We start from the raw sequence: 15,307 nt of genomic DNA, 5'->3' as shown, positions 1-15,307 counted from the left end.
TGTTCACAGTAAAACTATTCCTCCCTTTGGCAAAACAGCCCAACTTCACAACAAGGGTTGTGGCCAGACTAGTCTCCCTGGTGGTGAGAAAGGAGGACGTGCTGTTCCCCATCTGGGGAGTATAGAGGAAAAACTGCAACATGAAGCAGGCTTGTTAAGCCCTGTGGAGAAAATTCAAAGATGGAGCCTACTAACTGCAGGACACAAGTACCTTGAAGGAAGTAGGGGGATAAAAAATGTGAGCAACTGGGTTGTATGTGCAAATCACATGAACTTGGTGCAGGCTTTTGCACTCTGCATGCAGTTTTGCAAAGATGCCTTGGAAAAGGTTGCATGTGTTAAAGTGCATCCTCACATATGGGCACACTAGGGCTGTGTGCAGCCCCATTGCCACAGCTTTTGGATCTGCACAGTCCTGCAAGGAGCTTCAGAGGCAGCACCAAGGCCCTTATAGCACTAGGAAATCTCTAGGAGTCGTGGCACAGGGCAAAGGGCATCCAAGGCTATAGTTCTTAGCATTAAAGGGTCATTTACAGCGGCAAGCTTCCAGGGGAGTGGGGGCAGAAGCCAAACTGCATATATTGATATCAGAAGGGAGAGTGAAGAGCTACTATAACAGCAGGTCAGGGGTTAGCTAGCATGAATGGAAATATGCCACGAAGGAGGTAAAAGAACCACCAATATCTAAGAGCATTTTATTCCAACTTCTCACCTGTACAGACTGAGGACCTCAAGAAGAAGGCCCAGGAGCTACAGCACCTGAAGGAGATTGGTTGTAGCAGTTGCATGCCAGGCAGAAGGAAGTCAGAGGTAAGTTCCCTAATTGCCCAACATGGAGATGTCAACATTGTCTTTTATTTGCTGCTTCCATCTCAGGCTCTACTGTTGCTTTTCAATCAACAATACTCTGTCTCAGCTAAAGCTATTAGTATCCCTCGTGCACAAAAAACTTCTTTCTTCTAGACACAGCACAACCTCAAAGTCATGGTCTTCCATGCATGAAGCACTACTTTAACATCTATAGCAGTAGGGTATTAGAAGCTATTCAAAATGCCGTTACCATGGAATCTCTATGCTTCCCTTCCAATGACCCTTTGCCTTGTGGCAGCATCATAGCTGTTGATGGGTTAAAATCCAAGGCACGCTTCAACATATACCTCCCTGCCAGTGAGCCTACCTCAGAGCCATTATGACTAGGTATGCACCATGCTGCAAAGGACTGCTCTATGGAAGTTTTTATTTTTAAGGGAACCAATATTTGGTCTTGCAACCCCCAATGGTAGATGGATATCCCACAGCAAGGATCATATCCCATTGCCTCCACCCCTCCCATAAATGGATGCACTCTAACAGTTTGTATGATGCTGCATGTCAGACCCCTGTACACAATAACTGACGGTTTTGCCACACCCTTTTTTCTCTTTTTACAGATACCACCAGCTCCTCCTTGGATGATGAGGAAGAGGTGGAAGAGGAACAGCGCCCAGCCCATTCTGCTGATGCAGCAGCTGTACCAGTTGCAGATGGACATCAGCAGCCACCACCACCTCACCCTGCAGTGGCACAATAGCCACTCCCTCCCCCCTTGGCCCTGAATGTGGGGCAGATTAGCCTCTACTTTCTTTCCCCACCCTTGTAGGTCCTCCTTCCCTTTTTCCCCAAGGATATCAGGATGGAAGTCTTGAGGGTACCCAGCCATTGCTGGGTGAGAGAGGCAGGCATCTCACAGTGCTGCTTCCCCCTGATTCAGCCTTGTACCTCATGCAGCAGAGGCAGTTTCTGAAGCTGGATCACCCGCTCCAAGTCTAGAGAACCTGACTCTAGCAGCTATGGGGGTCCACGGTTCAGAGGACAGGGAGTGAGTTGGGTGAGGTACCTGCCATCCTTAAGAAGCTGATGGCTGTGGTGGAGTTTCTCATGCAGGCTCCAGAGACCTACATGGCTGCTCTTGAACTTGTGAGCATGAGGTTACCACCACAGCTCCCAGCCCCCTAAGCCTTTCAGATCCTGTTCTCCTGAGGTTCCTGGGGCCTTTTATTTATGTTATTAGTTAGATCCCTAGATTTTCCCACTCCTCCCTTTTTATTTTTTACATTTTGTACAAAACTTTAAAATTAGTATTATTATAAAAGATTTATATTTGTTACTTTTTGTCTGTGTCTTCTTTTTGGCATACTAAATATCATTCCATCCCAGATTCCAGTCCCTTTCAGCACAGTCTACTGCACTCACTCTTAAACACTGGCCTGTATATAGCTAGGCATGCAACCCTTTCCTCTAATCTCTATCCTCTATTCATCTATCTAGTATCCACACAGCTGCCTCAGTTTTTCTCCAGTTTATTTGGCACGCCATTCTAGACCTACTTCCCTGAATGTCCTTGCTGCAATGGGAACAAAACAATAGAGTTGTAAGATATCAAGTAGATCTTACCTCTTCCAAGTGCCAGAGTTTTGCCAAGCCACAAACAATAGTATAGCCTATAAAGAGGAAACATCTTATTTGCTTCACCACTAACATCACACAATGGAGAAAGAAGAAACTGAAATTCAGTGGTCCTTTCACCAACAGGAAATCTTCCAGTAGAGATGAGGTGTCATATAGATGTCAAAGTAGGAGCTCCTTTCATCAGAAGCTGTATGCATCATATTCTAATTATCCATCTCTCTCCCGGGCCTGGATTTGCCAATAGGCACACTAGGCTTGTGACCAGGGTGGCACAATTCTTGGGAGCAGCAGACCAGCTGAAAAGGTGTTGCCTTCCAGTTCTGGTGAATCTCACTCGGCCTGCTTCCTGCTCCATACCTTCCCTCCCAGTACAGAAAACAGGAAGGAAGGGATGAGGTTGGAAGAGACAAAGCAAAGAAAAACAGCTCCCTATTCCAACCCTTCCTCTCCTGTCCTGTAAAGAAAACAGGAGGAGGGAGGGGAGGCCACAGCACAGAAGCAGGAAGCAAAGAAAAGTCACTTGTGCTCCACAATCCTGATCCTCTCCTCTCCTCTTGTTTCTCATGGACTTAAGAGGAGGAGGTGAGCCTGGACCAGAATGAGCAGAACAAAGAAGGCTGCGCCTTAGATGTTCTGCTCTGTTGTCTCTTGTCAGAAGAGGGAATTCGGGGATGGGGAGAAAAAGAGGGGCAACAGCACCGACTATGCCTAGGGGCATCAGAATTCTAAATTTGTTGCCGCTCTCTCCCCTACGTTGGTTACATAAATGAAAGTAATAGGGCACAAATTCAATCTTTCCCTACAGTAATTCTCGCTTATCTAGAGTTCAAGTGGTGGCAGACCTAAGTAGATACCAAATTTTCACTTTCTCTCTTCATATACCAACTCTCCTCCCTGGAAAGGGCAAACTGTACTCCACATGGGCCCCTGCTTTCAGCTACAACTCTGTTCATTGTCTTGTCAGCACCAACATCTCTGGAAGCCCTACATACCAATGGAGGTCTGCCTGTCAGTCCAGCGGTTTGAGCTGGGCCTCTGTCTTCTATTAGACAAGTAGGCAAAATGAGTGTATGATGCTTTCTCATGAAAGCTTCCATCTACGAACTATGAGGGACTCCTGGATATTACCATTACCTCATCTTTTCACCTATCTGCACCCCTTATAACAGAAAAGGACTCACACAAAGTAAATACTTCAGAATATGAAGTAAATCATGTGAAGCAAGGTCAGAACTGTCAGGTTCCTCAGTTGTTTTCCTTCCAGACATTATCTCAGCATTAAATGGAGTATGTAGGTTACAAACAGAAAAGGATACCCTCTGGAAATCAACACCCTGAGGTCTTATATTACACAGGGCTCTTACAGTAACAAAGAATAGTGTTTTAAAGTGATTAAAGTGCTTCACTATTGCTGATTAAATATCAGCTATAGAGGTGAAGAGCAAGGGACAATAAAATATAGGAAAATTTCAGATAATTAGTTAATAATCCACACATGCTTTGGATTCCTTACACCCAATATGCATATACCACTAGACAATAAGACAGCCTACCCACATACATCATATAAAAGTACGCTTGTACAGGTTCTGCACATATAATAATATCTATTTTATAAAAGTAATTTTTATTTTGGTAAATCTTGTTCCCTTCTATATGTATTTATGTTGCTTTTACATGCAATTGTGAGTATATAAGGGCAGGTTTTATAGCCTATCTTCCTAAGAACATAAGAAATTGCCATACTGGGTCAGACCAAGGGTCCATCAAGCCCAGCACTGTTTCCAACAGTGGCCAATCCAGGCTACAAGTACCTGGCAGGTACCCAAAACCTAAGTATATCTCATGCTACTGATGCTAGTAATAGCAGTGGCTATTTTCTAAGTCAACTTGATTAATAGCAGGTAATGGTCTTCTCCTCCAAGAACTTATCCAAACCTTTTTTAAACCCATCTATACTAACTGCACTAACCACATCCCCTGGCAACAAATTCCAGAGTTTATCTGTGCGTTGAGTGAAAAAAAAATTATGCTTGAAGGTATGGGACCCTTGCTAGGGACCCTTGCTTAGGAAATCTAATTTATAGACATGAGAGGTAATCTTCTTGTTAGGGTGGTCATGAAGGTCCAGAATATCTTGTATGAGAAGGAGTCCAGGAAAGTAGGATCCTACAGAAAGGAGCAGATCTGAAAGAAAATCTTTCATAAACTGAATTTTCCACAATAACAGAATTGTGCAAGATCTCAGTCATAACTGGCATGATCTTAGATGCAAGGCGAAAGAGAAATTGACAGAATGAGTGCAGAGGCTCTCACCATCCAGATAAGCTTCACCTAAGCAGAATGGTTCTGAGCCAGAATATTATGAAAGGGATGTGTCAAAAGAGGAGTAGTTAGGGATGCGCAGAGGAGAAATTTTTGTTTTGATTAATTCATTCGTTGCATAGGGCACCTCCATTCAGTTCACTAGTTTCAAATGAAAACAATAATTGTGTCTGTTTAATTTGTTCATTTGTTTACCATTAAATTCAATGGGGGAAGCATTGCAGCCTATTTTAGACTCCAAAACTTGGGTTTTTTCATCAATTCTAATTAAACTTGTGGAAAGATATTATCAGAAGAGGGAAAGAACTGCAAGATACCAAGATTGTGCAAAGTGGCACACCTTACATGAATAGCCTAATGGACAGAAAAGGATTAAAGGGGTACCAGCAATGGCAGGAGTTCTCTAAGACACCATCAGAGGTACAAAGAAGAAACAAGAGTGGCTCCAGAAAAGGGCACAACAACAGTGGCATGACCCTTTGAAAGCAGAACGAAAGGCAAACTGACACCAAAAATTCCATCAGCATCTTAAGGCATCATGAAGGGGGAATGAAGCAGAAAAGGTGGCAGGAAACACCCTAAGGCACCAATAAAGAGACAAAGCAGTATAAAGTATGGCATCAACATACCAAGGCATCATGAGAGGTGCAAAGCATCCCCTCAGAGTGTAGTGTCTGGGGAATAGCACTAAGACAGAGTGGCAGAAAGACTACCAAGGTATAGTATGAGGAGTATAGCACTAGGCAGAGTAGCATGAGAGATATCTGTCTTCTTACTGAACATTTGCAACTTGTCATAGTACAAAAGAATGATCTGTCATCAGTATCAATTTTGTGTAATAAGCTTTTATTACATTCCCTCTTTGAAATTGTCTTGCTACTGGGAGGAATATTAGGTTTCTTGTAAAGTTTGCTATCCAAGCGGCCAATGCAATACAGTGTGATCAGGCGAACGCACTGTTTAACCCGCTGTTAGATGCGGGTTAAATAGGCACTAATCCCACCCATAATGCAATAGGGGGATTAGCTCCTATTTAACGCGAGTCCGACGTGGAATGAATAAGTTAGCGCTCATCACATGCAAATGCTTGTGAATGAGGCTATTACTCATTCACTCCAAATGCAAAAAAATAAATCTGCATCTCAGACGCACATTTATCACTCAGATATTAACACCTGCCTAGAGCAGGCGTTAATAGCTGAGCGCACTGAAAAAAAGTACAGAAAAGTAGAAAAAAACTGTTTTTCTGTACTTTTTTTAAAGTTAAAAAAAAAAGGAAAAAAAACCCCTCTGCCAGCCGCTTTGAAGACCGACGCCGATATGCTTGGCATTGGTTTTCATAACCAGCAGGCTGCAGTAATGAAAACTGATGCCGATAAAGTCGGCATCACTTTTCATAACCGACTGACTGCAGTTATGAAAACCGACACCAAGTTTATCGGCATCGGTGTTCATAACCGGCAGACCGCTGGTAACTGTGTGACCCCCTAATTTGTTTATTGTATGGCGCCCCCCCTTGCGGGCACCATGTGTGCACTAAGAAAGTGGGCGCTGAAAAGTCAGTGCCCACTTTCCACAAATTTTATTGCATCGGCCCCCAAATGAAACTTTTGTCACAATTGGTACATGGCAATGGTCTCTCATTAGTGTGGCTTTCCTGGTAATTTGTGAGATTTGATTTACTAAGAAAGATTTTCCCACATTCTATAGCTAAAAAGTCTCTTCCCTTTGTTGATATTCTGGTGTTACATTAGTTCTTTCTTCTTTCTGAAACCTCTACCACATTCAGAACATGCAAAATGTCTCTCCTGTGCATCTTTTATGTTGTGTCTGCATTTCTTCCTTCTTACTGAGGGATTCTTGGGAAAATACACCCTGCTATAACCATGAAAGAAGAAGGATGGGAGAACTAAGATGGGACCCTTGAGATATACAACAAAACAGTAAGGTGGGGTGGGAGAAGAAACTCATATTATTTTTCTTTTTTTACCTTTTTTTTCCCTGGGGATAAAACACCCCACTATTACCAACAAAAAAACCCAGTTTGGCTCTACTAGGCTGAGATCCAAATGGCAATCAACATGGAGGCACAAAAACTCCCATGCTGGTATATAATAGGTATGGCAGATAAGCATACTAACAGTATGATGGCCAAGGTAGGAAATCAGAGGCATGACATGCTAGGCAGAGTGGTAGCTACAAGACTAATGTGCTAAATAAGTGGCATGGCAAGTAGACATGTGGCAGAAAGACCCCTAGGGTGGTATATAAGGGGCATGACAGGTAAACAGAGCAGTAGCAGCAAGCCTTCTAAGGTGATTGTTAAGGCACATGGCAGGTTGGCATATGGGTGATACCTAATTCTCTTCACCCCCACACAATCTCATTAGCACTTCTGGTTGCCTTTCACTTACATATACCCCAAGTACCTCTCAATGTCTTTTACACATACACCCATCCCAACCTCCTCTGTCTTTTCAGTTATACTACTAAGCATACTGCAGTGCCTTCGGATAAATGTCCTTCCATATTCTGTCCCCATGCCCCTTGGTATTTCCTCCTCTCCTCCATGTGTATTTACATTCAATTCAGAGGTGCACACCACATGGGAAGGGGGAGAAGACAGAGTCACCATGGGAACAGACAACAGGAGTCTTTTATTCTCTCTGTGCTGTCATGTGTTCTCTCACAGAATAATTTAAAAGGACTAAGGTGTTCTCTCTATTGTAACCCAAAGACGTTTATTGACATATATGGGTACATTATTTTCTGTACCCATACATGTCCATCTGTTGATGTAAGGTGGCTAATGTACAGGTTGGAAGAAAGGGAGAGTGGGCAGGGAGGCTCTTTGAGAAAAGCAAAGGGGTCTTGGCCCAAATGTGATTGTCCAAAGTTAAGGGTTTTAATGAAGGACTACCAAGATAAGAAGAGTAAAAAGTGTGGTTTGATCTTATGCAGAAGTGCTAGGAATGTTTTCTTTGAATATGAGTGCATGATGATTTTGCTTTATTACCATTTTTGTTATGATATCTAGCTTTAAGGAAGAGATTTATTACTACAGTACCTTTGTAAGAGCAGATGTAGAAAGGTGCCTTCCTAATGATTCTTAGGAAAGAATCAAAAGAAACATATATGCCATTAGCTATACATCTGTTCGCAGATATATGCCAGCACATACAATATGATTTTCCAGTATATTACCACTACCACTTTAACATATAGCACTAGAAGGTGTATTCAACATCTACATGCTTCCACTATGTAAATTACTATCTGATCTAGGAATTTCCTTCTACATATATGCTGATGATATTCAGTTCTATATATACCATGCACCATTTTCATTGAAATACAGTATAGACACAGGTATCACAGATGAAGGCTATCCAACCTGAACTATTCAATCTTAGACTATCTGTAAACACTAAAAAAACTGAAATCATTTTGTTAGGAAGAACTTCTCCAATTATACCCCAATAGACAGCCTGGGTAACTTCAAAATCACACCCTCAGACCAAGTGCAGGACTTAGGAATACAGATTGACGAGAACCTAATTATGGAAAAACATGTAAACAAATTAATCAAATCAGGCTATGCTAAACTGCCATTACTACATAGATTGAAACCTTTGCTGACTCAGGTAGACTTCCAAACAGTACCACAAACCCTCATTTTTTCAGAGACTACTGCAGTGCAACTGTCTTCTACTTGGAGCACCTAAAGGTCTTATTAAAAATCTACAACTACTACAAAATGCTGCAGCGAGACTCCTAACAGGATCCAGGAAATTCGATCACATCTCGCAATCACTGATAACTCTGCACTAGCTTTTGATACAATCACGAATCCATTACAAAGTTTTTAACATTCATTCACTCCTCCCTCCATTCTGACCACACTGGCTTGGTAGGGGTGGCACTACTCCATACACACCACAGAGATCTCAAAGATCTCATAAATAAGGATTATTAACTGTGCCACCATTACAGACACACACCTGACAAAAATAAGTGACCGAATGTTCTCCATTGCTGGCCCTATACCTTGAAACTCTCTACCTGATACTCTACGTCTGTCTGCTGAAACAAAGACATTCAGACATGACCTCAAAACGTAGTTATTTCAAAATGCCTATAATCTAACAACCTTCTGAAATCATTACTTACTACTACATGACTAAAGAACTCATCACCTCTTTCTTTCCAACCCACCCCAAATAAATGTATCAGAAACATCTTCTGCAAACCCCCTTCTTTACATCCCTCCAGCACCTTTTGTTATAATTGCTCCCTCACCCCTGCTACCCCATCCCTTCATATCTCTCCTTCACCTTGCCACCTCAATGTATGTGTCATTCACCTAAATTGTGTCTTATGCCTAAAATCTATGAAATATGAACACATCAAGAAAATGTAATTGGTACCTATAATATTTATGTCATGAGGTAAACCATTGTGATCTTCACTTGGAACGGCGGTATATAAAATGCCTAACTACATAAATAAATTAGACAGCACTGTACAGACACATTTAAGTTCCTTCTCCATAGACCTTACAATCTCAACGGCAAGGGAGAAGAAAAACTGATACTTCATGCATATCCAGCATAGCTCTCTGCTTCAACGGCAGGGGAGAAGAAAAACAACCAATAAGGGCTGAATAACATAGTCTGGGTAAAAAAATAAGTATGGGTGTAGCTTGCTTGTTGCGGCAGTTACTACCCCTAGCTAATCAAGGGGGTCATTTATCAAAGTGCTATATAGTGTTTTCGCATGCAAAAAATGCCATTAACACATGCAAAAGCACCATAACACATGATGCGATGCAAATAACAAAGAGGGGAGGATTTGTGGGCCCACAGTTTTGCAAATTCCTATCGCACAGCTTTACGCAAATGAAAAAGGTGTAGTTAATTAAAATTTGCGTTAAAGCTGTGCGATAGGGCTTTGCAAAACTGTGAGCCCAGCCCACTTGACCAAAAATCCCGCCCCAATATCCTCCCCTTTTTCTAATTTGTATCACACCATGCGTTATGGTGCTTTTGCATGCGTTAATGGCGTTTTTTGCATGCAAAAATGCCATTATAGCACTTTGATAAATGACCCCCCAAGCTTGATATTTCACTTGGATGCAGCTCCATCACTGCTCTCTGCATTAATGGTGGGGGTGAAAGGGAAATAGAACCAAAAGGTTACTAAGAGCCAAGAGAAACAGATAAGTATGAGAAGAAAAGACTGGATGGGCCGATTGGTCTTCTTCTGCCGTCATTTCTATGTTTCTATGTTTCTAATCTAATTTAATACATGAGAGAAGAGATGCCAATATGCTTATGAGACATAAACTTCTCAGTTAGTTTGAGGATGTTTTTGATATCCCATTCAAATAATCCCCCTGTTCTTGTAAAGGGCTTTTTATCAGATTTTTCCCTTGGCCCTCTGAGCCATGTTTCTTTTCATATTGGATGTACTCATTTTATTCAGCCAAAGTTATGGAATACATTTCAGCCAGAAAGCTTTCTTAGGCTCAAATTCAAGTTGCTTTTTCCTTTCTTGTTCAAAAAGTCTTGTCTTGGAAGGTAGAATGCAGCTGTACTTTCTTGCTAATGTCCTGGAGTATGTGGTCCATGAACAAAGGCTAAAGCACCAGCAGCACCAATATTAAATAAACCAAAACTCATTTTTGAAGCAAAAGTAACTTTAAAAAAAGTATTGGAAGCATGTGTTTTTGTTTAAACAAATGGGTAATCTAAATTGAAACAGTCCACTTTCATTGTGGTTCATTTTATCTAAAACAAAAGCATAATGCTAACCATAAACCCAAACATTTTCTAGAATTTTTCATTTCAGCAAATTTAGGGCCTCATTTTCCAAGGAGTTACCGCATGTGATAATTCCGCAAACCGCGCTAACAGCAGTTAACGCGATTTGCAAATGCAAATTTTTTATTTCGTATTCAGGGGGCGGAGTTGGGGGCGGAGCAAATGTAAAGTAGGGAGGCTTTATCGTGTGCCGTGAAACAGCCGCACTGTTAGCACGTCTCCTAACGCGGCCAATAACTACACCTCTTTCATTTGTGTTACGTTGTGCGCTACAGGCCGGTAATGGTTTATCGCGGTTCACGATGTCTCCAACAGTCCTGTTTCAGTATGATGCAGGAGAGAGAGAGAGAGAGAGAGAGAGAGAGAGGTTGAGAGAACATTGCACAAATCTCATCTTTGGGTGAGTTTCCTCACTCCGAAGGCCATCAAATCTTCACAGGAGACCACTGCTCTATTTGTACATCTCACGTTGAATGTGAAAGTGGCCCCTAACCCCCTACACTAATACTTAAACCTCACCTCGAGTTACAAGGTGGGCCTCCCATAGGGATACAAATACCTGTCTAGGGAGGAGGCACTATGACCTCTCTCTCTCTCTCACTCATCATACTGAAACAGGCCTGTCAGAGACATCATGAACTGCAATATACTGGCAATGTAGCCCAAATTGGGCTAAGAGCGCAACTTGTGATAAAAGCCTTTCACATAGCTGATAGTACAATGCACATGCTTATTAGCATAAGCTACACCCCTTTTTGGTATCCAATGCGATATTGGAAAATGAGGCCCTTAGCATGCTATTAGCAAATAGTGTGCAGCATTTGCTGAGAAAATAAATGCAGCCCCATCACCAAGTCAAGGCCAGGCCCTAACAGGCTGGGCTGAGCCAAAGCCATCCATTCCTTGACAAGATGCCAGGGCTCAGGCCCAACCAGTCTGGTTGATCCAAGCCCAGCTAAGGCCTTCATTAGCATCTCTGATACCTACCCTGTCCACCCCCTCCCCCCCTGAAATCATCCTGGCTCCTCTTACCCTTTCCATGGATGCCCTCCTGGTAGGAGAAATGGGCAGGAGTGATCCCAAAGGAGGGCCTATCTGGGCATCGTGGAGAGGACAGATTGGGGGAAGGAGTGATCCCAAAGAGGACCTGGCTGAGCATCATGGAGAGGATGGATGGGGGCATGAAGGCCACAGAAATGCCATGGGAAAAGAAGACAGAGTCCCAGGAACAGAATGCCAGGAGCTCCTGCTTCCTTTATGTTTTTGTTAGGTTTGGTGAGGTTCCCCCTGTTGATGAAAATGAACCAAAATAAAAATATTTAGTACACACATCACTATTTTATAAAGCATCTGATATTTTCATATGAATAATTCTGTCTGAAAAAGTTAATGTGACTGAGTCATCTATGTGCTATTTCAAAAGTATCCCATTCCATGATATAGCTCATGTAATTTATTCTAATTAGATATATATGCATATATCTTCAAAATGGTTTTGTCAAACATTTTCACGAACTTGGAAAAATGTTAACATTTCATCAAATGGGTCCAATATACCTTTACTGGAGCAAAGCTTGGAGATGTGCATTCATTTAAAAAGAAATTCAAGAAAGATTTTGAATGAGGCCTTAATCAGTCTGCTCCTACTAGAACAAAGCAATTGGACACTACCTCCAAAATGAACAGAGATTTACGTTTGATTCATTTTCAGCAATTTTTTCATACACTTTGGGGTAACTGTGCATGCACTTCACTAGTTGTGCACACAGTCCATGGTTCTTCACTAATTGGAAAATTATATGCATAACTACTGAACTGCACCCAAATTGCTGAAAATAAAACAACAGAAGAACTGGAAAACCAAAATAAAATGAATAAAAACTGTTTTATTTTCACAGCCCTAGCAATATTTTTGAATCTGTCTTTTTTAAAAATGTTTAATCCAAAGTATATTTCATCAAATTAGTAGATTCTGTTTGGATCCACATCTCTAACTTGACCTTTGCATTCTTAAACATACATTAATTGACTTACATGTTCAAATATATAAGGTAGTACCTAAGTAACAAGACAGCCTAAATAGAGTTTCAAAAACAAATCTGATATACAGTTTTATTTTGCCACATATAAATTTATAGCAATTCTTTAAAAAAAAAAAAATTATATATATAGCAAAGTGAATTTTTTAAATACCACAAGGTATCTTCCAGCACCAAATTGATATTTCCGCTTTATTTTAAAAAGGTAAAATACAGTATATTGGGAAGCACAATTAATGTTAAAAGTCTTCTTAGCGTGTTGTACAATTATGCATACAATGCTCAGCTTCCTTCAATGTAAATTATATTTATTTATTATAAGTGTGTTTAAGCTTTTGCCAGCTGAAAATTGATTGTTTTATAATCATTCTATGTTGCAATTCCATAACAATTTAAACATATATATATATATATATTAGTGAATATGTTGTGATTTGTTCCTCTTGGTATTGGATTCTACTGTATACAAGCAAACAAGGAAAAAGAGACCCTGCAAGGGACTGAAATACTTTGTATGTGTTGTTATTTGCAGTGCATGCCAAGACATTCATGGGCACCAGAGCCAAGCTGGCGAACTAATTAAATATATAAATGTATGTGTTTAGAAACAGCCTTATAAAGAAGCATTGGAAATCTGCAAGATGAGCGAATATCTTATAACTTCTTCCGCAGGTGCGAGGATAGCTACAAGCCATGGACTATCTGTCCTGCTTCTTGTTTGTGGCTTTGTGAAGGGTGCTTTGCTTTGATCTAAAGTGCTGACTTTTTTTCCAATATCACTTTCTCTTCTTAAAGCAAAGAGCAAATCGCCTGTAAAACCCATGGAGCGGACAGCAAAGTTGACCCTAACCTCCAACCACCACCACCACTCTGCACGCAGTGCACTCTAATTCTCTACACAAGGAGCACTTTCTTCAGGAAGTACAAAAAAAAAAAATGAGAGGGAGCAGATGCCACAAGTTTTATTGATGCTAGTTTCTTTGATGTATCATGAAGCTTTTATTTCAAGAAGACTGATGTGCTGACCCAGGATGTTTTGTAAAAACTACAGGATCCATTTTACTTTAATTTCTATAAGCAGACGCACCACTTCCTGGTTTGCGCAGGGCTTGGCCAACAAGTCATGTTTCATAAACCTTCAGTGAGTATGACCGTTTATCTTCTTCCTGGAAAACCCAATTTAATACAGTGGTCACAAACGGAGGCCAAACAAACAAATACAGACTTCAACCAAAAGTCTTTCTTTCCTTTTTTTTTTTTTTTCTGGGGAAAATGACATTTCAACATTTCTGGAGTACCAGCAGGACAATATACCACTGCATTGTTTCGGAAAACAGCAAGAACACCTTGTTCTTTTATTTTTCTTAAATTCATTTTTGAAGGTTGTTTCTTTTCCTGTGGTGGCAAGCACTGATTTAGGCCAAGCCCTATTCACCTGTATGGAGGTTTATAAATACATCTTTTTTTGTGTATGTTCTATATTTCAATGTGTTTTACCTTATTTTGCAACTCTTGTATATGCAAATCTAACTTAAATTCTGTAAATTGCTTATGTGTGATATACCTTCAACGTAGACATAATATGGTCCTCATTGCAAGCCAGTTTTTATCTTACAGTATATATGTATTGTTCTACCAACTAACTTTTTTGATTTGTTTTCTGACAAAGCTTTACTTTTTACTTTGTAATCTGTATTGTGTGGATTTTGTAATACACATGTTCACATCAGCTGATTGGACCCCTGCAGTTTGCATTGCAGCATTCCGTTTACTCTTTAGGATGCACATTAAAATTTGTTATGGTCTCTGAAGAATGAATTATTTTAGATGTGCATCTTGTGTTGACATGTTAGTCACATGTGACTGATCGATTTCTGAGATTGATTAAAGCTGAAATGAATTTTATGGGAAACATGTTAAAACACTTGCACTTTGGTTCTGTAGATTACTGCAAGGTTGTGAAAACATGCTGGTTTTGCTCTTGGAGGACCATTCTTGGGAGGCATGGGAATGGATTGAAAAATTAAAATTATTTCTGTAAGGATTTTCCTTGTTTTGGCTACCATATATTTTCATTGCTTCACCATTGCAAATAGAGAAATTGAAGATCTTCTTCAGTCTCCTTATTTGCCATTTCCCATGTTCCAAATTGTCTTAAAAGTAAAAATGCCACAAAAAAATGTATATTCATCACTGACTAGACTCAAAATTATGTTCAACATAACACAATGATATCAATTGCTTAGAACTGATTGTTTCATTGATCTGTATTTCATTATCTTTATCACTTCTTTTATTCTACTTTCCTTAGGTTGGCATTCATGATGTTCATATTCAAAAGCCATTTAGAGGGATAACTCAAAAACGTTATCCATCTAAATGGCAAAACCGGCATATTAAAAGCTAAATTCTAGCTGGATAACTGGTTATACGGTTAGAATTTAGGCACATATGTTGGGGGCCTTCCAGGGCAGGCAGGAGGCATTTCAGGGAGCAGCGGAGTTACCCACATACGTTAAACAGCTAACTCTGGTCATGCCGCTGACCTGTCCTAAAGTTAGCCACATAAACATATGTGGCTAACTATAAGACCCTGCCACTGAATATTCATTGCTAGTTTGCTGGATAGGTTTATCTGGCTAACTAGGCGAACTGCTCAATGGCTGATTATTG

At 40.6% G+C, this 15,307-nt stretch overlaps 1 protein-coding gene across 4 annotated transcripts in view; it reads left to right on the top strand.

Moving 5' to 3' along the window:
- The window catches only part of VSTM2A (V-set and transmembrane domain containing 2A), a 115,519-nt gene extending 100,759 nt beyond the window's left edge, over positions 1-14,760 (top strand). Inside the window, exon 6 of one of the 4 annotated variants that reach the window (XR_003854617.1) lies at positions 13,307-14,760. Coding sequence is in view for 3 of the 4 variants with exons in the window: in XM_029589763.1 (XP_029445623.1) it covers positions 13,430-13,524 (95 nt within the window). In the remaining variant the exon portion in view is untranslated. Of the gene's footprint in view, positions 1-13,166 lie in introns of all 4 variants that reach the window. The other 3 variants (XM_029589767.1, XM_029589766.1, XM_029589763.1) reach the window with 3 other exon arrangements.
- Positions 14,761-15,307: the final 547 nt, after the last annotated feature.

The sequence above is a fragment of the Rhinatrema bivittatum genome, chromosome 2 (genome assembly GCF_901001135.1).
Source record: "Rhinatrema bivittatum chromosome 2, aRhiBiv1.1, whole genome shotgun sequence".
Taxonomy (NCBI): Eukaryota; Metazoa; Chordata; class Amphibia; order Gymnophiona; family Rhinatrematidae; genus Rhinatrema; species Rhinatrema bivittatum.
Note: the sequence above shows the minus strand (reverse complement) of the source record. Positions and strands in the feature narration are given on the sequence as shown.